The sequence below is a fragment of the Stylophora pistillata genome, chromosome 5, assembly GCF_964205215.1.
Source record: "Stylophora pistillata chromosome 5, jaStyPist1.2, whole genome shotgun sequence".
Classification (NCBI taxonomy): Eukaryota; Metazoa; Cnidaria; class Anthozoa; order Scleractinia; family Pocilloporidae; genus Stylophora; species Stylophora pistillata.
The window spans coordinates 12,298,217-12,325,434 of NC_142523.1; the positions used below are offsets into that span (position 1 = coordinate 12,298,217).

Genomic DNA, 27,218 nt, shown 5'->3' on the forward strand with positions numbered 1-27,218 from the left:
ACGTATTAACTGTAGTTAACAACGCCTTTGAATAAACGCCAATGCCACATCTGTTCAAAGGAATGAGGCGTTTACTCGAGTGTATTACGGAAAAGTTCGGTACAACTTAGTAATTTTCCACCATTCTATCTCAGCAAAATAGAGGAAACGATGTCGAGACAGAAGGCACCCCCGAATAAACGCCGTTTTGGAAACAAGGAGAAGCTAGACGTTTTTCTTTTCCTATGTAAATTAAAATTTCAGACAAGAAAGGAGTTCCACTATGGCCAATCAAAAAATGCTCTTACTGTTCAAATTATACGATAGCTTCTTTAAACTCGCTCCTGAGATATTTTCTGTGCGATTCACTCAAAGAATCAGCGACATTGGACGGAATTTCAACATAATCCCAATTGAAATAGGGGAACCTCTTAATGATGCATCTCTTTGCGGTATGATAAAAGCGATTTGTTTCCTTCTTTGATGCTTTCCCTTTCGACTAATCTCCATCAACAGGATACACCCAGCGTTCTTTGTGAGCAAACACCAAATTGAATGGGATGACTTGCTTGCGTTGACAGAACTCGATTTCGCATGATTTACAAGTCCAGGCTTCTTGTGGCAGGAACATCAAAACAAATTGATTTTCATTATGGTGGATCTCAGTGAATGTCTCCCTTGCTTGACTACTTGGTTCTACTCCATTCCCACAAGATCTTTCCGGCCTATACGAGTTTTTATTTCTAGCCCCTTTCTTTCCTGCTGTATTCTTGTTGACGTCATACTCTGCGAGGGCCGTGCGGCTTCCTTTCTTTGATTTCTTCTTGAGGATATTAAAGTGTGTGGAGAGAATGGATTGACGTGCAGTCACAGCAATGGAGTGTTTACATATGTTGTCATGTCGATACCCGCCACAAACATATCCAACGTGACCACTATAAACGGTCACCAGAACACTTCCATTCCTAGCACTTGGACTAGCCACTTCAAACTTTAGGTTTTCTTTCGGGGTCAGCGAGGCTTTGGGCTGAATGGCTGTTGGGTGGTTGACTAAGTTTAGTACCTCTCGCCTTAGTGCTATGGATGTTGTCTGCAGAGTAACCGAAGTGGTCTGAAAGGATGCCAGCAACGTCTACTTCAAGGTCCCTAAATTCGCAGCGATCCTCATTCATGCTGTCACTTGGCCAGGGGACATCTTTCTGTTGAAATATGTCTTTCATGGACAGCTTTTGGGGTTCCTGAGGTTGAATTCCTTGGAGCAAATCCCGAAAGTGTGAGCCCAACACACAGTTACCAAGAAAAATCAGGCCTGTACGGGATTCGAACCACTGACCTCTGCGATACTAGTGCAGCGCTCTACCAATTGAGCTAACAAGCCAACTGGTAGCTGGCCGTTAAGTTGATTCGTAATAAACCCGTGATGATAAATCAGATAGCTAAATTGATAGCTCAATTGTTAGCTCAATTGGTAGAGCGCTGCACTAGTATCGTAGAGGTCAGTGGTTCGAATCCCATACAGGCCTGATTTTTTTCAGGTCTGATTTTCGCTATTGCATAAATAGCGCCCTCTACTGCGAGGATCGTGCATCATACGTATCTAATACCGCAGTTCAAAATATATGAACTTCATATATTCATTGTAATAGATATCTCATTAGCTCCTTTTGTTTGTCTACCAGCATTTGAATTTGACCCACACACGTCAACGGTGAGTGACAAATGAGCCTAGGTCTTCCCAGGGAAGACTTCCTTATATAGCGCGCCTTCGTGTTTAAGAGCAAGTGTTACCATCGGTCAAACATTTCGTGGCAACAGCTCAAAATTCAGTTTGGCCCATATTCTCAGTTAGGTAGACCTTCATATAGAACAGAACGCTGTAGAGTTTGTTTGGCTAAATATCGATTAGTTTTCGAGAAAATCGATAATAACCGAATCCTGAGAATTTGCCACATTTTGAGCTCAGCTTGCAATTTGGGGCGAAAAAGAAGGCTTCGTGTAACGATTTAACACGTTCTAGAGAAACGAAATCTACTAATTTTTGTAGAATGATGCCTAAATATGTGTGAAAAGGAATTTGAACAATTCTCTTCCATTTACTTTGAAAATATAATTATATTCCGCGAAACCTCTTTTATCACGATGAAAACTTGCTAAAAGTATCCTTTAATCTCAGTATGTGGTACTAAATGAAATACGTCCAAAATCTGGAATTCGGAAGCCTAGTAATCGTTCTTTTACATGTCCAAAGGATTTCTTGGGGAAATGATTACACGCGAAGAAATGTGAATTTTAAAGTTGGATAAAATGTCCTGTTTTGACCGACTCTCCAATTAATGAAATAACACACAGAAATATAACGGTTTCAAAGATAGCATTCAGTCAAAAGCGGGATTGACGTAAAGACTTGACGTAAATAACTTGCCAAATGTGCTTCACTCCTGCTACGCGTCACTTTATGCAGACGATACTGTGATTTATTGCTATGGTACATCCTCAAAGGAGTTGAGTGATAAGTTAAGTAACGATCTGCTAGGTGTGGCGATATGGCTTCATGATCACAAACTGACTTTAAATTTGGACAAAACTAAATGCATGCTTATAGGTAGTAATAGGAAACGCGAAAGCAAAGTAGATTTGTCTGTTTCAATTTTAGATCATAGTATAAGTAATGCTCGCAGCTTTAAACACCTCGGTATACATGTATCTTCGGATTTCACATGGACTGATCATATTGAACGCCTAACTGGGAAAATCAATCAGAGGCTTGGGCTTCTCAAGCGTATAAAGTATTTATTGCCTTTCAGGGCGCGTTTAATTTTCTATAAAGGTCTTGTTATACCCCTTTTTGAATATGCTGATCTAGTATGGGGCGATAAACATAATATTACCCCTATGTCTAGTTTGCAAGTTTTGCAAAATAAGGCCGCTAAAGTTATTTTAAATAGACCATTGTACTCATCCTCCACTGAGGCGTTAGCTGTTCTCAAGTGGCTGCCTCTAGAGAAAAGGCGATTTCAAAGAAGGTGTGTACACGTATACAAATGCATCAATGGCCTAATTAATCACAATTTGGACTTGATTAGACAAGACGTACTTCATGGGCATAATACACGTAACAAAGGCAAATTTAGATTACCACGTGTCAAAAGAAATTGGGGGAAGCAAAGAACACAATATCATGCCGTTTCCGATTTTAACTCCTTCAGTCAGACGATCAAAGACTCAAAGAATGTCAATAGTTTTAAACGTAGTGTTTTTAAGTTTTTAATATAGCTACTTACGTTTAATTTTTATTTATACTTATTTTTAATCTTTTATGCATTTTTTGTATCCTTTTAATCCCTTTGCAATTTTATTGCTTTTTTGTTTCTACTATATATATATCTAGTTTCGAGTTCCTTTTTGAAAACCATATTTGTTATGAAAAATTTTCCTCAATGAAGATGATTATTATCATTTTTTTTTTTTAAAAAGACTTAAGCAGGCAAAAGGACAACTACACACCACAGGTAAAGTAATTCAACGTTTATTCATCAATGATTTATGTACATAGTCAGCAATACATCACTATAACTTTTATGTTCTTAAAAATCAGACCGCCGGTAGGCCACAGGGCAGGCCACAGGGTAGGCCACAGGGTAGGCCACAGGGTAGGCCACAGGGTAGGCCACAGGGTAGGCCACAGGGTAGGCCATAGGGTAGGCCACAGGGTAGGCCACAGGGTAGGCCACAGGGTAGGCCACAGGGTAGGCCACAGGGTGGGCCATAGGGTAGGCCACAGGGTAGGCCACAGGGTAGGCCACAGGGTAGGCCACAGGGTAGGCCACAGGGTAGGCCACAGGGTAGGCCACAGGGTAGGCCACAGGGTAGGCCACAAGGTAGGCCACAGGGTAGGCCACAGGGTAGGCCACAAGGTAGGCCACAGGGTAGGCCACAGGGTAGGCCACAGGGTAGGCCACAGGGTAGGCCACAGGGTAGGCCACAGGGTAGGCCACAGGGTAGGCCATGTTTTGTCCCCACCCTTTTAGGCCGTTACCTAATGGCTCAATTTCGTTCAGTCTGCTATTTTTATTGGGAGATTTTAGGCCGTTAACTAACGGCTTAACTTTGTTCAGTCTGGTATGTTTATTGTACGATTTTAGGCCATTAACTAACGCCTTAATTTCGTTCACTCTTAATTTATTGGGAGATTTTAGGCCGTTAACTAACGGCTTTATTTTGTTCAGTCTGTTATGTTTATTGTACGATTTTAGGCCGTTAACTAACGGCTTAATTTCGTTCACTCTTATATTTATTGGGAGATTTTAGGCCGTTAAGGGACCGGTCATAATTTGTTGGGGGGGGAGGGCCACTATATTTGGGGGGCGGGTCACAATGCTTTGAGCTCCACTTTGGGGAGGGCCGTTTTTAAAAAAATTCCACTGAGGGAAGGGCTACGATTTTTTTAGATTGTAAGTATTCACCACAAGTCTTTGAACTCAGAGTTCTCTTGACTGGTTGCAGCATGAAAAGTACATGTGTTATGAATGCAAAAGGTCTTTATTCAAGGCAGAACTGTTCAATGAAACACTTTATATTTGTTTCGGTTTGTTACATGATTCATTTGTTGTACGAATGTTGTACAAATTTCAATTTACAACTCACGAGAAGATGTCATGGTCATGATCAGTAGCAGCTACTAAAAAGCTGCAAAAGACCCATGCATGTCTGACTTGCGCGCGTGCACCACACATTGATTATATAACTAATGATATGTATTAATATGAATGTGAAATGTTCAGCAAGCAACCGTGGAAGATAAGCCGGCTCGCTTCCCCCTAGATCATTCTTCTGTCAATAATCTATCTCGTTTTTCCCTAACTACCAACGAGACATCTGTTCTTTCACGCGGACTTACATTCTGCCCGATACCTCGACATATCAACTGGCCGGAAGAAAGACTTCAATGGACTGAGCAAACTTACTGTACGTGACATTATTTGCTCTTACACTGCTCGAACCGATTAGATAATATTTAACAACTATTCACCGAAGTGGAGGTGGTTAGTGGTGGATATTTACCGAGCAGCGAAGCGGCGAGGTAAATATCCACAGTTAACCACTGACACTGAGGTGAATAGTTGTTTTAGTATATGCTAAAACAGTGAGATAATATACACCACCAAAATTGATTTGAGTGATTTCTTCGCTTGTCACGGATGCAAACCGGGACGCCATTTTTTCCCGAGTTGCTCGGAGCTAATAGCAAAGGATATTCGGAGTTTGACTAGCCAATCAGAGAACGCCTTCAACGCTATCCACTGTTTTAGTATATACTATTCTTAGAGATCTTAAGGACGCGCATTTGTCTAACTATTAAAATTTCTTAATTTTTTTTAATGTCATTTGAAAACACCTTCAGAAATCTTCTCCTCTGTTCATGTATCACCATTTGAACCACAGGGCGCCCACACAAGAGGCGTGTCTAGTCGTTTGTTCCAAATATAAAGAAATGTATGGGAGAATATTGAAGAGTCGTAATATCGTAAACTTCTATCAAGGAATGTCTATGTTAAGGCTCAAAATAAATGTAAACCTACCTCACTTGCTCTGTATTGTCGTTTCTGTGGTTCTAAATGGCGAATTTGAGCGATTTGGTAGATTTTGCGTTGACTGTTACTTTACTGTATAAGAAGGAGACAAGGGTGGAAAGCTGACTAGCCTGGAGTGAGGTTTATGGCCCGTCAGTAGATGAATCGCCGGCGCGAATATGCCCCTGACTCCCCTCTCACATGAGGCATATGAAACAGGGCATTGTTTACCATCATCCAATCATCGTGGAGCAAACAGCGTGACGGTTGCTCGCTGGCACACCAAATCTGTGCCGCAGATGCCGATCGCTTGGAAAGCTGCATTTCTCAAAAGTCTTTTGGCGGTTAGCGCTTGGATTTTGAATGGATCTTCGATTGAATGAAACGAGAAGAAGCGTCAACCTTTTAGTTTATCTGGTGTTCGATTTGAAAGCCGGGCGATTCTAATTTCTGGGTGAAAATCGGCTTCGCGCTAGAGCGGTCGAAAATGAGCTTTCCACCCTTGTCTCCTTCTTATACAGTAAAGTAACAGTCAACGCAAAATCTACCAAATCGCTCAAACTCGCCATTTATAAAACCACAGAAACGACAATAAACAGCAAGTGAGGTAGGTTTACATTTATTTTGAGCCTTAACATAGACATTCCTTGATATAAGTTTACGATATTACGACTCTTCAATATTTTCCAATACATTTCTTTATATTTCGAACAAACGACCAGACACGCCGCTTGTGTGGGTCCCCTGTGTTTGAACTCAGCTAAGTACGATGAGTAGTGTTCTTTTTTACGACCGTGCGTGGGAAGCTTCGCTCTCATCTGCCGCCAATGCCCTTCCATCTTGTTCGTATGGAAAGCCTCCTCGTTAACGAACTCCACGGAGTGGTTTACTTTCCAATGGAGGTATCCATGTTTTGAAAGGTTTACGTACCCCTTCCAGCAATCGGACACAATTTTTGTTCCTGGTTCAAACCATTCTTTTATTAAATTTAGCAAAGTTTCCTCCTTCCTGTCTTCTACGGTGGCAGTAAAACATATGCGGGAATTTTTCTCTATGCCACCAAAAACCCAATGACCCTCCACTTCATGGCCACGATGGTATTTTGTCTTTCCAATTTTGCTTTCATCAATCTCTACCACCTTCCCTGGAATTCTCTCCCTTCTATCGAACAACGCCATCTCACATACTTCACGACAAAACATGTCCCAGTCAACTGCTGTGTACGAGCCAAGCCCAAGCTGCTGCTTACTTTGCCACTGGTTTAAGTCCTGGCACCACCAGTACGTAAATTTTAAAACCTCTTCAGTTGTAAATTTCGAATTTTCAAACCAGCTTCCCTCTCTGATGCTCCTCTCACATCTATGTCGCTTACTATTCATTTGCCTTCTACATTCCCGGATGTAGCCATCGGATCTATCTCCCCGCTGAACCCAGAACGAAGGTATTAATACTTGTGACCATTTTCTGTATACCTCCTCCCATACCCCTATTCCTACCGTCACACTCTGTGACCTCATTCGTATGATTCTCACCATGAATAATTTTACTTTTCATGATAATCATTACCTCCAAGTTCACGGCACAGTCATGGGTACCAAAATGGCCCCTTCCTTCGCTAATATTTTTTTGGGGTCTTTTCGAAGCTAACGCTTTGAAACTAAAATGCCCCATTTAAACCCCACTCTTGGTTTAGATAAATCGACGATATTTTTATGATCTGGACCGAAGGTTTAAATAACCTGAAAATATTCGTTGATTATCTCAACAATATTCACCCCACCATCAAGTTCACCAGCTCACAATCTTCCACTAACGTGGCTTTCCTTGACGTTAGTGTCTCTTTAAGCACCGACGGTAATATCTCCACTGACCTCTACACCAAACCCACAGACAAACACATGTATCTATTATACTCTTCTTGCCATCCATTACATAGTAAAAAAGCCATTCCGTTCAGTCTAGCACTCCGCCTACGACGTATCTGTTCTACAGACAAAGTTAATAAAGATAAATAATAATAATAATGATAAAGCTTTTAAGACTCGCGCCGCTCAACTTACCACGTTCTCAAACGAGGTTACAGCCATAAATTCGTCACCAAACAAATACAACGCGCCGCTGACATCCTCCGTACATACACCTTACAAACCAAAGACGTAAAAAAACCTAACCGTATTCCATTTATAACTACTTTTAATCCGTCGTGTCCTCGCATCTCCAATAAACACTGGCATTTGCTGCTGTCTTCTAACCGCTGCAAAAAAACTTTAACTTAGCTGCCAGTTGTTACTTTCACACGCTCCCCCAACCTTCGTGATCATGACACATTAGTTACAGCCAAACTCCCCTCCAATTCTACCACTTCCCATCCTCAACTCCCCCCCGGCTCCTTCCGTTGCGGTAGTAACTGCGCTACTTGTCCCTACATCTCTGACGGACTTACTAACTATACCCTTTTTCTACCGGCGAAACACGTACTATTAAATCTCACTTGACTTGTGACACTAAAACCCTTATCTACTTGATTCAATGTAATCGCTGTAAGTTACAATACATAGGCCGAAACTGAACGACGTTTCCTTTCCTCTGCCAACCACTCTGATTACGACATGGGGCTTATCGCCATAGAAAAAGTGTTTTCCGAGAGAGACTGGATCCGCAAGGGCAGGAAAGCTTTTTCAATTTCAAGAGGCAATGCTATTTATCCCGATGGCCTTAACGCTCGCGAAGAAATGTATTAGTGTTTTTCCTTCTAGTATTCTTACCTCTAGTTATTTAATTTATTCTATTTACCCTACTTTACTTCTATTTTTATTTACTATTTCTATTTTTAATTGTTATCTTATTGTCAATCAAATTAGTTTTTACGTATTTCCGCTATTACATCATACAGCTATCTACGTACCACCTTATTTCTATGTAAATTCCCACTGCATCTCAAGAAGGCTGGTTTGGCCAGCCGAAATATAGTGCTCCATCTTAAAACTTATCTACGTTGTATCGGTCTTGCCTCTATATTTATATCTAATAATATGCTCTACTTTTTGAACAGAAACCGGCAATATTTTCTTCGAGAATAAAAGTAATCACAATCATTCATAATCCATAATTCGGATCATCATCATCTTCATTGCCATCGCCGTGGTAACTACTGGTACTTGTTGCAGCATTGCCTCCATATTTTCCTAGTAGGCTCGAGAGATAATCCCTTGCGTCACTGCTAAGCAGTGACGCAAGGGACTATCTCTCGAGCCTACTAGGAAAATTTCATTAGTCCCTTGCGTCACTGCTAAGAAATTAATTCTACTAATTTCTTAGTCCCTTGCGTCACTGCTAAGCAGTGACGCAAGGGACTAAGAAATGGTTACAGTTACTGGCAGACCAGTAACTGTAACCATTTCTTCTCTCTTTTGTTCAATTTGAAAACAAGCTCTTTTACTATATGACGTTTTTCACAGCCAGAGTCCTCGTCTAATCCAGGGGCGATCTTTTTCATAACTTCTGATGTCACTATTTTCAGGGGAGGGTCACAACTTTTAGAGCTCCACTTAGGAGAGGGCCATTTTTAAGAAAATTCCATTTTTTAAGGGGGGGTTACAACTTCTTGGCCAAACTTTTTCTCAGTTTAATGCCCCCCCTCCCCCCCCCAGATGAATAATGACCGGTCCCTAACTAACAGCTTAATTTTGTTCAGTCTGTTATATTTATTGTACGATTTTAGGCCGTTAAGTAACGGCTCAATTTTGTTTAGTCAGTATATTTATTGTACGATTTTAGGCCGTTAACTAACGGCTTAATTTCGTTCAGTCTGTTATGTTTATTGAGAGATTTTAGGCCGTTAACTAACGGCTTAGTATTTCGTTCAGTCTTTTTGTTTATTGGGAGATTTAAGGCCGTTAACTAACGGCTTAATTTCGTTCAGTCCGTTATGTTTATTAAAAGATTTTAAGCCATTAGCTAACGGTTTAATTTCGTTCAACAGGAAGTTTATATAATGGTAGATTTTAAGCCGTTAACTAACGGCTTAATTTCGTTCAGTCTGTTATATTTATTGGGAGATTTTAAGCCGTTAACTAACGGCTTAGTTTCGTTCAACATGTAGTTTATGTAATGGTAGATTTTAAGCCGTTAACTAACGGCTTAAAATCGTACGGATGTATTAAAAAATATTTAGCAATTATTCCATGAGCGCGCGTTGGATATGAGATGATAGATAGCTAACGAGGCGCGTAGCGCCGAGTTGGCTATAATCATCTCATATCCAACAAGCGCGAGTGGAATAATTGTTTTATTAAAAACGTTAAATTAAATTATTAAATTTTATTAAATTTTTAGCTCCCTTTTGATTTTAAGCTGACACGTACGCTTACCATATTTGTAGATTATGGTATATTGGCTGATATACCATAATGGCTAAGCCAATAAAAAGTCTTGAATTGCATTATCCAATGATCTAGTTTTTAATAATACTTATTAAAAACTAGAAAATAAATACTTATTTTTGTCCCATCTGGGGCTCGGATTTTTTCTATTAAAAACTTATTATTTAATTTATGAAATTATCATAACGACCGGGATAGTGGCTTAAAATCTCACAATAAACAGACCGTGATAGTAATTATGTCCTGAGAGCTTCCTTGACCAGATATGTAACTCATGAAATTATTGAATAAAGGCTGACAGTTTCGAAAGAAACTGTTTGGGGCTGCTTCGGTGGGAGTAACGAAATAATTTGGATATATCAACAAAGTTGAAATGGTAAATTGGCCACCGTTACGGTGGCCAATCTACCATTTCAAATTTGTTGACATAACCAAATTATATCATGAAATTATTTCATACAAATACGCATTCTCCAACTTATTTATTTTAGTATTCTGTTAAATTATATAGGAAGCTATGATGTATTATACTGTGGTAAATGCAATACGCTCGTTATGAATTCACAAACCTGCAACAGAATTCGATCTAATATTATTGTCAAAGTATAGAGGTCTTGTACAGCAGCCATGTTGCATGGCAGCAACTATAGATTATTTTTCCCAGGAGAAAAAATTTTCTTTCTTATGCAAAATATTTTCATTGTTCCTGCTATGCAACATGGCTGCCATGCAAAACCTCTATAAGACAACAGAAAATCAACAAATAAAACAAGTTCAGTCTAACAATAAATTACGGTGCTGAACTTTACGACTTTTAGCGTAGAGCCATATCGATACACACTATTCATGAGGTCGCAATAATTGCAAGTATGATAAATATTGTAAGATATATACAACTTTATAAGATGGCATCTGCATGCCGAAACATGTTTCTTAAAAAAGTTGTATATTTCTTACAATATTTACCACACTATTCACGTGTAAATGTGGCCGAGTTTTCTGAATGTTGTGATGGTCGTCAACAAGCGACGCTCCAAGTTCAAGTTAAACGCGACAACCCATAAATCTACGTGTGTTCAGTTCAGTGGAATTTATCGCGGGCAAACGTACCAGAAGCTGTGTTAGGCATACCTCGCTGAATGATGTATCTGCCATGTCGATCAAAGACTAGGCTTTTGTACATTATGCTGGCATTTTTTCGAGCATTTTAGTCAGGCAAAAGCATTGAGCATTATTCGAGCATTTTAGTGGCATTTTCCCGGAAAATAAATTTTTTGCTAGAAAATAAAAAAGAAATTAACTTTTTTGAGTCCCGCTTTTAATTCACGAAAAAACCTAATACAGTTGAGTGGAGACTGAGGACAAGTCAGCGGTTTTACCTTTCAAGACTCAAAAGGTGGCCATGTTTGTTTTCTTCGTGACCCGTGTAAGTTACACGAGCTACGAAGAAAACATAAACCTGTATACGTTGTCGTTACTTGCAACACTTGTACGTAAGTGTAAACTTTCAAATTAATTAAAAAAACTTTGTATAATGAGCATTAGCCGAGCATTTTAGTTACTTTTTTGGGGGAGACCGAGCATTTTAGTGGGAAAAATGGAGCATTAAGGTAACGCGTTTTAGTGGGGAAACAAAAGCATAATGTACAAAAGCCTATCTAAGACCGACTTGCACGTGGACCACTTTGTCACATAACTCGCAAAATAACTCGTCACATAACTGGTCAAATAACTCGTCGCGTAACTCGTCAATAACTCGTCAAATAACTCGTCACGTATCTCGTCACATAACTCGTCGAATAACTCGTCAAATAACTCGTCGAATAACTCGTCAAATAACTCGTCGAATAACTCGTCAAATAACTCGTCACAGAACTCGTCTAATAATATACATGAAAAAATTTCTCGGTTCTGATTGGTTAAGATGAATGCAGTTTTCAGTTAATTCAGTGCAGAAGAGAGTTAATTCAGTGCAAAGTAAGAAACAAACCAGACATTCTGATTCGTCAGAATGATTGGTCAATATCATTGTCAATGTCAAGGTCAATGTCAATGTCAAGGTCAATGTCGAGGTCAATGTCACTTGCAGGGTTTGAATAAATTATTTTTGCAAGTGATGCGCGCGCTTTTCTTCTGCGTAGTTATGAGAAGCTACCTCGTATTTTTTCATGTATATTGTTAATAGATAATCACATGTTTTACTCGTGCAATTTAGAATAAATAAGCCCTTTTAAATTTTTTCAAAGACCACAAATTGCACTCGCCCTACGGGCTCTTGCAATTTTGTTAGTCTTTGCGGGAAAAAATTTACTCATGCTTATTTATTCCAAATTGCACTCGAAATCATGTGATTATCTATACAAATAACTCGTCAAATAATTATGTTTGATTATGGCCCTTTGCGGGCTCCGTACCAACGCGCTCTTAACATAACTAAAAACAACGCTACATACCAAATTAAGGAAGCTGAAGAATTTGAATCACAAATCCGTGTGACAGACAGTGGCCTACGGGGAATCACCGAAAACACAGCCGTTATCAGACTCATTTCTGGCGACCCGTGCAGGAACGTCAATGCAATTTATGATGAAGCCGTCAAATATTGCATCAAGAATTCAGAATCTGTCGATGGAGAGAACAGGTGCTTAAGTAAGCAGTGCACGGAGGCTGCCCATGATTAGAAAGAGATTCTTCACAATGAGAGTAAAGTACAAAAAAAGAACTGTTCAGCTGATCCTCAAAATCTTGCAACAACCATGCGCGAACACGCACGCTGTGGTAAGTCACATGTTGAAAAATCGACTTCATCCCAGCAGCTTCGCAGCTTTTTTCGGTCTTGTCACGCAACTCATTTTCTTTCTCAGGGAACACGTTGCGTGACTAACAAGCAACGACTGCGAAGGAGACTGGAGTCGACTTTCGAACTAACCTTGAAGAGAAATACGTTGTTTTCAGTATCGATTGATAAAGTGTGACATTCCTCTCCCCTCCCCTATCGTCCACACGAAACGTCCTAAAACACTGGTTTTCACGTCACCGTTTTGAAAAGCATTCGTGTTCGCCTGTCCACAAAATTAATGGAAATAGGGCGTTTTCGTTGAAATGAGCTTTTAGGTTTTCGAAGATCCCACGTTGGCAGCGTTTATCGTTTGCGGTCCCTTGCATTTTTTCTTATTCATTATTATTTTTTTGGACCGTAGGTCTTTTTAGATCCGATACGCAGCGTTTTTTCTAGCATGGTACTGGCCATGCGTTAAAATCTTCAGGCCGGCCTTGTCCAGCCAGATTTTATTTTATTTCTGCTCTTGAGACACCAATTTCGACACTTTGGTCTTTATGTCCACTGGGACTTGCGATGTGGTAGCGGGTGTTTCAGGGCGCATGTGAGGTCAAGGTACAGAATTCGATTTTGTGTACGGGTCATATTGCAATTTATGTGAGTTGGTTCTTTGGCTGGCGTTACACATCTTCGCTACACAATGCTGACGAGCCCCAACAAGGGCGAAACAGCTGTCCACTGTTGCGATCCTGCTCTATCGATTCTTGCTGCGTTGGTATCTCGAGACCTTTCTCCCGTGGTATCAGCCTTGCTTTCTTTCTGAGTCTCCGATGAGCTTTTAACAAATGGTAAACACCACAGCGTACACTATTTGAGTTATGGATGCACGCGGGGGGTTGCTAAGCACGAAAGAAGCGTAAGAGTCGCTCGAGGCGATAGCCTCGAGCGACTCTAGCTTCTTGAGTGCTTAGCAAACCTCCCAAGGGCCTCCCTAACTCGATAGTGTACGCTGTGGTGTTTACCATTTGTTTTATAACATAGCATTGATACATTGTAGCTAAAGAGTTCCCTTTTATTTAACAAATGTTACGTGACCAGGAAAAACAAGCGCGCGCGGAAAAATAGTCTTTGCATTTGCTCACGTCAGCAGCGTACACCCATGGGCAAATGGGGGACGCTAAATTGACCAATCAGAGCGCACGCTTTACTTTGGTTATGTTATAATACTTTTTATTAAGTGATTGCATTTTTTTAAAGAAAGGATACAACTTCACTTTATCATTGTGATTCTGTTTGTTGTTTCGTTAGGATATATTTCCAGTATGAATTGATACTTGGGCGGACACAATCACGTTCTATATAACTAAGCGGTTACACCTTTAAATTATCCTATCGATTGCATCTACATCTACATCTACATTTATTGTCCTTAACACTTTTGTATCATAAAGATTTTAAAAATAATAGTTACAATAAAATGATAATAATTACAAAAAAGGTATCAACTATGATCTAAATTAATAAGTAATTCATAACTGGAAATTCTATACCTAATGATACATAATATCATATATATAAATAGTTCGATGAATTTATAAAAAGGGTCATATATTAGATGTAATTTAATCTAAGAAATTCTGATTCTTAACATTTAAATATTTAACATTTAACATTTAACATATAATACATGTATTTGGCACTTTTTTGGGCCGTCCTACGTTCCACATGTAAATCCGAATAAAGATCATTCACAAACCTAATTTATTGCTTGCTTGAATGGTGCAGTTTTTTTTCTTACATGTCAGTCGGCAAGTAACCTGTGCAAAGCCACCCACCATCCTTTACACCCTAAGACTGATATATATGCATATTCTCCAAACCGTTCTCTCTACATTTCCTATAGTGCCGACAAAGAGAATTTGATTGACAATCTGGAGCTTCTTAAAATGGTGATCATTTACCTTTTTCTCATGGCCTTTCAATTGATTTAGGGGTGATGCCGTAAGGAAAAATTACAAGACAGACACTCTGGGGCCTCTTCCCAATTTTTTTTTTTTTTTTTTTTCACTTTCTTTTTTCTTTCGAGGTAAGTGAGTAGGCGGCTGTACACGGTTTACGTTCAAGTGTTGCAAGTAACGACAACGTATACAGTGAGTTGAACATAATTGTATCGCGAAGTTCGCTTTCAGAGGCAGGTTGTCAAGTTAGGGTCCTTTGACTCCAGCTTATGAATTACATTAGTATTGGTGTTCCTCGTTACCATTGACACTTAAGTTTTTCTTGAACTCAGCGTCAGAATTTTAAGCTTCTCTGTAACGAGTAGGAATACTTCTGACTTGCAGCGGTTTTGGTAGCTTTTTAGGACATCATGAATCATTTGAAGAAGTTGGCAAAGGGTTTAAACGTAACGTTTGGTTAAGGCCAAAATTTAAATGTGACGCGTGAATTTTACAGAAAGGTTAAGGCGAGCGTGATCCGTGAACATGAATTTATGAACTTGCGTGAGGCGTGATTTGCCTCTTAAAGTATACCGGCGTGAAATGTGGATTTTTCTTTCATTTTCTTAAGAAACTTCGGCTTGTATAAGATTTCCCTGAAACCTTGAGGATAAGGAAAGAAAAAGATGTAAAGTTCTCACTTTTAAATTCTTGTCGGGTAAAATGCTTTTTAAAGAATACGTCACGGGTTAATTTTACTAAAATGCGCGATGCATAAGTGAAACGGGATCACGACCCCCTTCTCCCCCTTGTTTTGCTACTAGGGATTTTAATCAAACCACGACGGCGACGGCAACGAGAACGTGGAAAAACAATAGATCTAATTGGCAGAACAATAGCCCAGCACGAGCGTTTTAAAACTTTGTACATTTCTTAGCCGTCCTTTGCAAAACAACAACGTGAAATCCACAAAATTTGCGTCGTCTGCGAACCGAAACCGCAGCGGCAAATTATTTTAATTTACATTTGGAACTCAACGCTACTTTTATGCGTTATGTTGAATTTGAGGTCTGGCGCCCTATGAGACGGTAAACATATGCAGCCATTTTCGAAATTCTAACTAAAAGTAGAAACTGATTTTATAATCAATGTCTTCAGTGGCGTTGCCGCCGTGACTGCTTAAGTTCCCTACTCTCTCTGAACACAGTCCTCAGGCATATTATAGATATAGTGCTGAGTTCTCAACGTCAAGCGGTCAGAGGTTTGAACAATAAAACAAGGGGAAAAAACAGAGGTACCTAAAATGTAGTTCAAGCTTAGGGTTTGACGAGCTTATTTTTTTAAGTCTCCTTGCGGGGATTAAATTTTCGTTACCTTATTTGATCGCAGCAGGTCACAAAATCGCTAATTCTGTACTCGAGAGGTGTTCTGTCAAAGAATTGTCTTGCATACTCCGGTTTGATATTGGTATCTTAAAGTATAGGGGCCGACCATTTGACTTTTGAGGGGGGGGTGGGTGATTTCTGGTCATCACCAAATTTTTTTTCTAGCAATCTGCTGTGCAGGATATTTTTTTCCGATATTTTGGTACATTTTTTCTGTTACATTTGGGCTGCATGCAATTTTTTTCTTCCAACAAGCGCTTGCAGGAAATTTTATTTCAAAATCACCCACCACCCCCCCTCCCTCAAAAGTTAAATGGTCGGCCCCTTACGTGAGCTTAAAGGTTTACTTCGTGTTTCGGGTCATTGTTTGAGTCGGTTTCAGACAACCCCCTTCCTTCTCGACTAAAGGTCATTTCCGCCTAATTGATATGCCCTTATTAAGTAAGCGATTGTCGTTCACTGAACAAAGCAAAGATGATGTGCACGAAAGGAAATTTGATGCTATTTTCAATTTCAGTCGTCTTCGTCTTCATTATACCAAGTCAACTGACTGTAGGTAAGAGAGACCTTGAATTTTATCCAATGCGCGTTGTCATCCGCCGAGACGGACCGAGTTCGCTCGACTACGCGGCACATCACAGACATTTTTACCGACAAATTAGCAAGTTGAGAAGACACCTTCCTGATTCGCATCAACAACAAATGCTAGGAAGGGAGAAAGATTAAAGATTTCAATGTAGTGTTTGGATAATGAATTTTCAGTTCAAGCCTGAGTTTGAATGAGAGGCTGACCTGATATAAGGGTGCCTTTACGAAATTTCTCGCTAACATTCGTATCCAAGTGTTGATGGTGCCTTGTTCCCCATCATTCCTGCGTCGTGAAACAGCATAGGAAACAGAACAATAAGCCGAAGATGCCTTTGACCAAATATTTTGGTAAATTGGCGAAAACGTATTTGTAAATTGTTCAATTTTGTGGATCCAATCGAAAACTTTCCCTGCATTGCCTTTAAGATGCGTTCGATTCCTAACGGAGACATTAATATTAATAGGGACTTTAAGCAGTCAGGACGGCAACGCCACGGAAGACGTCGATTCAAAAATGAGTTTCTACTTTTAGTTAGATTTTCGAAAATGGCTGCATATGTTTACCGTCTCATTGGGCGCCAGTTCTCAAACTCACATAACGCATAAAAGTAGCGTTGAGTTCCAAATGTAAATTAAATTAATTTTCTGCTGCGGTTTCGCCTCGCAGACGATGCAAATTATGGTGGTTTCACGTTGGTAGTTTGGAAAATCAGGAATGCGGAATTCGGCCAGAATTCCGCCGGAATTCTACTGGAATTTTTCAACGTCGGTTTTTTTTTTTTATTATTCAAAACGACTCCGATGATTATCCGAAGAGTGTGAGCTCCGAAAATACTCAGATGATTAGCCCGAAGATTATTCGATGGTTTCCGAAGTTACCCGGAGAGCCCTGCATTTTTGAAGGCTTGTTTTTTCAGTCCTTCTTCTTTCTCTTTTCAAGATATTTCCGAAGAGTGCGCGAGCTCCGAATATACACTCTTAGGATTAACCGAAAACTATCCGAGGGTCTCCGAAGTTACCTGGAGATCCTCGAGGCCGAGGAATAATCGAGCTCCCAGCTTCATTTTTTTAATCTATTCTTTTATTTGATCTTCTGTTTATTTTTGATTATTAACTTATCGATTTTTTAACGGCCGTGAAGCTACATAATAAACAGCAAATCATTCGTCAAATTATAGGTTAACATGGTCAGCCTCCCTTCAATCATTAAAAGGGTACAAAAAATATAACACGAAGTTACCCGAAGATCCCTGAATTTTTCAAGGCCTGTTTTTAATTTAAAAGAACTCCGAAGATTTTTCCGAGTAGTATACGAGCTGTGCATATACGCCGAAGTTACCCCAGGATCCGGCCTGAGGAACAATCGAACCCCCACGAACATGGTCGAACACATTTGAAGAAAGAAAACGCTCAAGAATCCACCTCAACAATTTTTTTCCTGTCCTATTTTTATGTAAGTTACACGGAATTTTTGAAGGTGAATTTTGTCTTCGCCAAGTAAAAGGTGCATGGATATTGGGTAAATTCAAATTGGTTTGTTTCCGGTTGGACAGTTAACCACCCCGATATATACCCCACTCCTTTTTCCTTGTCCGATGAACAAAGAACGATCGAAAACGCAGGCCTTGTGAGGCCATGAGGACTTGGCATGCAGTAAAATACGTTAATGACGCCATTGTCTTAGACGCGATCGCAAAACTATTTTTTGAGTTAAAACTTGAATGACGCTTAAGAACTTGAATTTTGAATAAAAATAGGGCGACAAAAATAAATTCTTGTATACGCGATACGTTATGTATCACAATGTTTTAATAATTAAAAAAAAAAAGATCAAATAAAAGAATAGATTTAAAAAAATTTAGTTGGGGGTTCGATTGTTCCTCGAGAATCTCTGAGTAACTTCGGAGTCCCTCGGATAGTTTTACGTTAATCCTTAGTGTATATTCGGAGCTCGTACACTGTTCGGAAAATTCTTGAAAAAAGAAAGAAGAAGAACTGAAAAAACAAGCTTTAAAAAAATTCAGAGCTCTCCGGGTAACTTCGGAAACCATCGAACAATCTCCGAGTAACTTCGGAGACCCTCGGATAATTTTCGGTTAATCCTCGGAGTACACATTCGGAGCTCATACACTCTTCGGAAAAATCTTGAAAAAAGAAAGAAGAACAATTGAAAAACAAGCCTTCAAAATCAAATGAAAAACTAGACGTAACGTTTAGAGTTTGCTTCTTCTATATTCGTACTTGCTTTCCCTTTTTGACGTAATTAGAACTAAGTATTCGTTGATAGTACATCAATTGTTGAACTGTCGCTGCCCTCGAAAGTCAACTCGCAACCGAAGGAGTTTCGTTGTTATTCGCAAGAAAAAGAGAAATTTTAATCCTGGGATCCGGCTTAGAAGTAACAAATCTTCTTGAGATAACAAGTTAGTCGCCTTAAAATACACGGATGGGCGAAGGATTACTTGGATCTTACTAAAATGTCACGATAACAACTTGGCGGTAACTAGCACGAGTTCACAAAAAAAGGGGATTTAACCGCTGACCGCAAATGCTCGTATCCCTACTACGGCGCTGCTATAGTAACATGAACCGTTTGCATTTTGAGCGTTCAGTTTAATTGCTAGTGAAGCATGATTGAACAGACTTGCTCGACCGATTATCAGATTTGTTCGATGGGTTTTAACCTTTGCGGTTAGAAAAAATCTTCCATGCTCCCGGGAGGCCGCACTGACCTCTTCCTACTCCAAATTTCGGTTAAATTACTACATGTAGGTATCTGCTTACCTTACCGCAAAATAACATCAGGAACATATCTTTGTATCGACCCATAAACTTCCATGTAAACAATAGAGAAATCAAACGTAACATTGACAGAACTTTCAATAACATTTGATTTAACAGGAAAACATCAGTTATGTCTTCAAAAATGTAGGTGTATGAAATCACATTCATGCTAATGCTTACAATAATATTTACATTGCATTGATCATCATTTCAAGGAAAGTGATTCCCATAATGGGCGTGAAAGTCATTCAGCTGTTTGCTTTACAACATTATTGATATTGCTAGGTTGTAACGGTGAAAATATTGGAGGTAAACTTCATTACCTTGCAGTACAATTACTCTATGAATATAAGAATAAATGCCGCCAGCTTGTAGTTCTGAGTTGATTGTTCAAATGTTGTACATGAATTGTAAGATACTCACCTCTCCGAGGATTTGATTTCTACGCAACCTGCAATGTGTGCCAGACAAAAACTAAATTTATGAGGCAATCAACATTTCAAAGTAAAATCCTTCAATAAAACCTACACTTACCGTCCATGCTTTTTGCTCCGACGATCGCGTTCGAAGAGCACGTGCTCAAAAATAGTTGCCAGACCCTTTTAGTTCCCTTTACTCTGCCATTTTGAATTCTCAGATGGGTTACCGCGGTACACCCGTTCCCCATTCCCCGTTCCCCGTTCCCCGTTCTCCGTTCCCCGTTCCCCGTTCTCCGTTCCCCGTTCTTCGTTCTCCGTTCCCCGTTCCCCGTTCCCCGTTCCCCGTTCCCCGTTCCCCGTTCCCCGTTCCTCGTTCCCCGTTCCCCGTTCCCCGTTCCCCGTTCCTCGTTCCCCGTTCCCCGTTCCCCGTTCCCCGTTCCTCGTTCTCCGTTCCCCGTTCCCCGTTCCCCGTTCTCCGTTCTCCGTTCCCCGTTCTCCATTCCCCGTTCTCCATTCCCCGTTCTCCATTCCTCGTTGTCCATTCCTCGTTCTCCGTTACCAATTTTAGTAACATCCCCTTTCACGTTGTGGTTTTGCTAAGGATAGCTAAGATATGTACAAAGTTTTAAAACGCACGTGCTGGGCTATTGTTCTGCCATTTAGATCTATAGTTTTTCCACGTTCTCGTTGTCGTTGCCGTCGTGGTTTGCTTAAATTCCCTGTTAATCCATGAAAGCTACTGGCTGTTACACTAGTTGGCGAGCCGATCGCCCAAAATTGTGGGGGCAAAGGTTAGAAACTTGTGAAATATTCGTTAAGTAGATAGAAAAATTGACAGGCAGACGTTTTGAAATATGTTAAAGTATTCTTCGCCTGTCTTTGAGGATCGAAATATTACAGTTCGAAATCTGCTTCAATCCTACCAAAAAAACTTGTAGCTATGAACTAAAACAATACGTATCACACAAGCTGAATCTCTGTCTAAAAATTTCATACGCACATAAGGCGCACCTATCTGGCAGCAACATTTTACATTTATTATTAGGCGACCGACGGATTGACTGGTCACAAAACATACTCTCTTCCTAATCCAATTACTTATAGTGGTCAATTAAAAAAGGAATTGGAAAGGTAACTGTGTATTGCATGGAATTAAGAAACTAGTGATGAACATGATATGGTTCAGAATTTAGGCGAGGATACGTTTTCGATAGCAAAGTTTCAAAAAAACAGAATTCACTGTGTGGAGCATACAATCATTAAAGAGCACTTGCTATATTGGAGTGTTATGATAATACGGAGACAGTACACTTTCGAAAATCAGTAAATGAAAGCTTTGTTTAGTTGGAGGGACTAACAGGTCAGTCGTGTATTTCCGCGCTTTAGGAATTTAGCCAATGATGATGTAAACCTTTTTTTTAATTATTGTAAACTGCTGTTTTTTTCAAAACGATTGTACCCAGTCCCTTACCCGTTTAGACCAAAGGTATCTATGAACCATACAGTTTATAATATTACTTTTCTTTGATTTCAGAAGCTTCTCTGATCGCTAACTATGACATCATTAGATGCTACGAAGTCGACATCACATTTCACTATCATATTGACGGAGGGCTCACAAATAGCACCATAACAAACACCAAAGTACAATTTTCTCCTCTTTTCCAACAAGCGCCCTTCCTTCTCTTATCTCTCTCAGACTGCAGTGGTGTCGCGGTCACCTGGAAAGATATAATTAGCTCTCCGCCGGGAGTGAAAAGTATTTTTTTTAAAATACCAATGATATTCACTGCATCAACAAATGTGCCAGATGGTAAAATTTCAACAAAGATTACAGCTTGTTTAAGTACCCTGACGACAACACATAAGGGAACCATCGACGGATACGCTCCGATTATATCCCAAAATGGCACCAGCCATAATACGTATAATTCGTCCACTATATCAGTTGAGCGATCTTGCTGTGGTGGGAATATACCGCCGCCCTGTTGTGCCGTAGGCTCAGTAAATGTGTCAAGCACTAAATGTGGTGAGTGAAGACAACGCATGAATTTCATTTGCAATTGGACCAGGATAAGGAACAAGTAATTATTTATTACCTGGGGGAAGGGGAGGGGGGGCAATTAGCTGCCAATCAAGGGAGGATCATAAGAATATTACAAAGTCTTAGAGTGGATCAAGTAAATTTTACTGTGACACACCAAACACACTCCCACCACCTATCCCCCCCTCCCGCCCCCCTCACCTCCACTAACTCCCACTGAGCCGAGTTCTCTCTCCTTTCTTCAGGTTGTTTGCCAGGCTTCCAATTTGTTCCTGGCAGTTTATGTCAGCGTTGTCCTTCCGACACCTATCAGGACGAACAAGGTCAAAGTTCATGCAAAAAATGCCCAGGAGGAAAACAAACATTTGGAAAAACAGGAATGACCAGCAATTCCAGCTGCTCAGGTAAACCCACAATATTAGGAAATGTGTCGGTAATATCGGATAGAAAGGGCGTAAATGAGCTCAGATAGGGAGAGAGAGCTTCCCAACCTCTCTCCACCCAGGATATATCCTTCCAATACCTGTTCAGCTTTTTTATTTCTCTTGATAAGCGTCAAGTTCACTGTATTTTGTGTTTACCTTGCAGACCCTCCACTGATGGGTAACTACAACGTAAAACGATGCTTTGAGGTAGACTCCATATTCCATTACCGAATCCCAGGAGGCCTTACAACTAACACCATCAGAAACATCACAGAGGATTTTTACAGTTCTTTTCTGATTTTTCACAATCTTTACCTAACTCTTCAACAATGCAAAGAGATGATTCTCACAATCGGAAATATAACATCATCTCCCCCAGGAGTTAGCCATGTTTACTTCAGAGTACCGGTTACTTATACAGCATCAAATAACATATCTGATGATCAAGTGGCTTCGAATGTTACCACCTGTATAAACGCTGTAAATTTTACCTTGAAGGGATATATCGACCAAAATGCTCCAAAAATTGATCAAAACAACACCACATACCAAATTAACCAGCCATCTTCCATCGAGAAGAAGTCATGCTGTGGTGGGGATATACCACCGCCCTGCTGTGCCTTTGGTTCAAACAGGGTGTCAAGTACTAAATGCGGTAAGACTGTTAATTTTTTGTTGTTGTTTTTTTGTTTGCATTTTTTTCAGGGTAATAGACATTCTATCGATGAAAAACAGCTTTTGTGTTTTTCTCAAACGTTCCAGACTAATTGTATTACTTTTTCAGGTTGTTTGCCTGGATTTCACTTCGTCGCCGGCCGTTCTTGTCTCCCTTGCCCTGCTGACACTTATCAGGATGAACAAGGACGAACATCTTGTAAAACTTGTCCAGTTAATACAGGTACATTTGGTAAAACAGGAATGACAAACCACGCCAACTGCACAGGTATGACAACAACAAGAAAACTGTGCTGAAGCACTTTCTCTCTTTAGTGGTTTCCAATCTAATATCCAAATGGGGGATTCACATTTGACTTTTTTTTAAAGAGCATAAAATCATATATACATATCTAATATTTCAGATTGAAAGACTTCTCCTGTCTGTATTTTATTTTTTTAATCTTTTTTTTTCTATAGATGGTCACCAGATCATCAATAGTTATCATTGTTGTTTGCAAGCCTCTTGTATCGAAAGTAATCCTGCTTGCTTTGGTTTTGTTTTACTTCCCTCTGTGATTGGTCCAGAAAACTCGCGCCACCGTCTCAACCAATCAAATGAAAAACTAAAGCGAATCACAACTTGGTCGATTGCGCTTCAAACAAGCTGCCTGTTTTTACTTTGAGTCCTTATTGGCCAATGATGATGTTAACGTTTGCTCTGATCGGTAGTTGTAATTTTCTTGGTTTTTGTTTTCCGACACTCAGTTGGAAACTGCTCTGATAAAATGTCGATTGATTGAACTTTTTCAAGCCGCCTGCACTCACTGAATGTTATTTCTTTAGGTTGTGCTCCTGGATTTCGTTTCGCTCCTGGTTTTAACAGTTCCTGTCTCAGATGTCCGACAGACACATATCAGGATGAGAAAGGCCAAGGGGAGTGTAAGAAGTGTCCAGGAGAGAAACGAACATTTAACAAGACAGGAGTGTCGAGCGAGTCCCACTGTTTAGGTGAGCGCCAACAAAGTTTTCAAACGAAATCGTTTTGCGAAAACCTATTGCTAAGAATGAACATAAAACTTATACCTTTGGTGAGTATAGGACCTCGCCAGCTTGCCACAAGTACTAGATATCCACAGATTTAGTTGAAAACGAAACAGTGTATAAAAAAAATGCATATCTGAAGAAAAAGTGTTGCACAATGTTTAATCAATCTTTCTTGTGATTTATGGATAATTAACTCAACACATCTTTCAAAGTTATTCACCGAAGGTGAATAGTGGTTTTAGTATATACCACACAGAAACCAAAAAAAAAAAACCAGATATTTCTGTCGATATACCAAAATATGGTAAGAAACTAATTTTTTTACACGCGATTTTGTCTCTTCGGCTGCTTGGAGGTGACTAGTACTTGCTAATCATTTCCGAACCAGCCAATCATTGCGCTCGAAAAGCACAAGCCACTTCTGTGGTATAAACTAATTATTATTATTATTATCAATCTCTAAAAAATTCAAAATTATCATGTCTTAATGATCACGATTTCTTGCACGGGTTCCTAAACTTGACCCACCCACCCACCCACCCTTCAGTCCTCTTTTTCCCTTTACCTTCTCATATATGTACTTCATCTTCTCTATTTTTTTGTTTTTTTCTTGTTTTCTTTTCGATTCATTCCATTTTACTGAATTTTTTAAACGTTTTCCTTTCCTTCGAACATTTTAGAAATTCTTTTGGATAATCGTTTCTATTTCTTTTTAGATGCAAATCCTCTGCAAATTCATGACCAAGTAGTTTTCCTCCCTGAAAACATCAACAACGAAACGGTAGTCGCGAATGTTACTGTAAATACAGTTCTGTCCTCCCTGGTTCGGCCATTTGTGTTTAACATAGATGGTGTCACACAACCACTACAGTCACGCGTTGGCTTAGGGCGAAAGCGACGTAGTTTTGGAATGGACTCTCCTTGTATACAGCCTGATCCTTGCTCTCAATTCTTGGTCGATCCCTGCTTAAAGGCAGGCGCAGTCAAACCAGAAAATTATTTCTGCATTCATCAATTCACTGGACGAATAAGGGTAACGCAAGACTTTTTTTTTAAAGAAGGTGAACTCTTTGATTTACAAATCCGCGTGACAGATAGCGATCACCGGGGAATAACCGAAAACACGGCCAGTATCAGAATCATTTCTGGCGACCCGTGCAAGAACATCCAAGAAATTTATGATGAAGCCGTCAAATATTGCATCAAAATCAAGAATTCAGAATCTGTCGATGAAGAAAAGTGGTGCATGACTAAGCAGTGTACAGAAGCTGCCCATAACTGGAAAGAAGCACTTAACAATGCAAGTCAAGTGCCAGAGAAGAACTGTTCGGCAGATCCTCATCATCTCGCAACAGTCATGCGCGAACACCCACGCTGTGGTAAGTAACGTGTTGAACAGTCGACTCCATCCCAGCTCCTTCGCAGCTTTCTTGGTCTTATTGCACAACACGTTTTTTTCTCAGAGAAAGCATTGTATGACCAAAAAGCAACGACTACGAAGGTGACTGGAGTCGACTCCCAAAAACAGGAAGAGAAATACGTTGTTTACGGTATCGATTGATACAGGCTATTACGTTCCACCACCCCCACCCCCATCTTCCACGCAAAACGCTCAAAAACACTAATGTAAAGGACAGAATGTGATTTTTTTCACGTTATCGTTTTGAAAAATATCTGTATTCACCTGTCCACATTAGAAATTGGGCGTTTTCGAAATCGTCTTTGACAGTGTTTCCTTTCATCAGGTATTTTGGTTTGGACGAATGCGGATGTGAGGCCCAGTCTCACCGCGGTCAGACAGATAGAAAACTACCGACTGTATTGCAGAATGCTTTATGTGTGAATATGCATTTCGGATTTAATGCCGCAGTCAGAAATCCGAAATGTACATTTTTAATATTCACATCTTTATTTAAGAGATCTGAATTGTCCTTTGCAAAAATTTAGATTTTCAGTTTGGAAATCTAAATTGATTGACCACTGGTGGTGTTCACATCAAACCAACTTTGTCGTTGGCTGCTTGAGATTCATTAGTTGGGATTTCACTTTTGAAACCTGAATTGCGCGTCTCAGAGTAAGTTGCTTATGACTGAAATTTTCACTTAAAAAAACTCTAATGATAAATTTTCTCAGATTTCTTTTTTCATAATTTTTGTTTTTAGTTTGAAAGTATAATGTTTATGGGAAACGGCGAAAGTTGAACTATTTCCCGTCTCCTTTAAGCCATTTATCAGCTTGTGAACGCACAGGTGTTTCCAGTTGTCGCTTCTCTCCACCGCTTAGACGTTTACAAGTACAATTTTTGTAGTTTCAATATTCTGCTGTCTGACGCTGGCCTGCTCTAAAATACAGCTATGTTCTAAAAGCAGATTCACTCTTTGCAAACAACGTTTGATGCTTTGCTCACCTGTTTTAGCTTTTATCTTAGTAGGTTTCCGGAGATGTTGCGGGTGGTGAGTATGTCGACATCGAATATGACCTGTGAAAGTGTGTTAAGGATTAACCACCTCTAGAAGCCTGCTAGGGAGTCAAAGCTTGGGATTCCAAGCAGTTTGCATTTTAGAAGCGACGGCGACGTCAGTGAATAACAAAATACTATTTTCCCGCCCAACGGTAAAGCGCATGCGTGATCGGGGTGAATCCAGCGTAACATGAAAAAGAGGTTGAAAGGCGCTTTTGAAGATTGCTTTTTACACATTGGATTAAAAGCATTTGCATAAAAGTTTTGAGGGTAAAATAAACTTAAACCAGTTCGACAAAAATCGTTTCTTTCCCTCTTGCTTGAGTATATGTAGAAGGCTAAGTCCTGTAGTGGAAACTGATGACGAGGTTGTTTAGGTCCGGTCTAAAAAATTCTTTACGAAAACTCTTCCGTCCTAGACTCCACAAGATATATCCGTACAAAGGTCATTTATTAGCAAATGTTTTCGATATTGACCAACCGTGTACCTGGTCAGTGTTTATAGACTGTTCCTGCCATAGAACTCATTCGCACTGACTTAAAACTTTGTAATATTTATTTATTTTTTATTCTGTAGGGAGTTTCCTTGCATGGGTACTCACGTCCCGTTCGTTACTCCCTTTTGGCAATTTTCTTTTTTTTTGTACGTGTAACTTCTCGTTTATTACTTTTGTAACTCAGTAGAATGCCAATAAAATTTATTAAAAAAAAAAAAAAAAAAAAAAAATCGCTTGTAACAAGTGATTGGTCACGAAAGGCTCCCA

At 39.8% G+C, this 27,218-nt stretch overlaps 3 protein-coding genes across 3 annotated transcripts; 2 read left to right on the forward strand and 1 right to left on the reverse strand.

The window, feature by feature from the left end:
* Window positions 1-2,381: 2,381 nt before the first annotated feature.
* On the forward strand, window positions 2,382-3,418 carry LOC111334757 (uncharacterized). The gene has a single exon (XM_088761712.1). The coding sequence runs from the start codon at window positions 2,572-2,574 to the stop codon at window positions 3,250-3,252; it is 681 nt and encodes a 226-aa protein (XP_088617838.1). The 5' UTR covers window positions 2,382-2,571; the 3' UTR covers window positions 3,253-3,418.
* Window positions 3,419-4,657: 1,239 nt separating this feature from the next.
* LOC148730332 (uncharacterized) lies at window positions 4,658-7,638 on the reverse strand. Its single transcript, XM_088761773.1, has 2 exons — window positions 6,266-7,638; window positions 4,658-4,723 (listed from the first exon to the last, which is right to left on the reverse strand). Exons 1-2 carry the CDS (start codon window positions 7,082-7,084, stop codon window positions 4,658-4,660), a joined length of 885 nt encoding a protein of 294 aa, XP_088617899.1. The 5' UTR covers window positions 7,085-7,638.
* An 8,775-nt stretch (window positions 7,639-16,413) lies between these two features.
* Window positions 16,414-27,181, forward strand: LOC148730333 (uncharacterized). The gene is made up of 7 exons (XM_088759321.1): window positions 16,414-16,588; window positions 21,358-21,852; window positions 22,113-22,271; window positions 22,456-22,947; window positions 23,077-23,235; window positions 23,793-23,957; window positions 24,710-27,181. The coding sequence occupies exons 1-7, from the start codon at window positions 16,507-16,509 to the stop codon at window positions 25,378-25,380; spliced, it is 2,223 nt and encodes a 740-aa protein (XP_088615447.1). The 5' UTR covers window positions 16,414-16,506; the 3' UTR covers window positions 25,381-27,181.
* The last annotated feature ends 37 nt before the right edge of the window (window positions 27,182-27,218 follow it).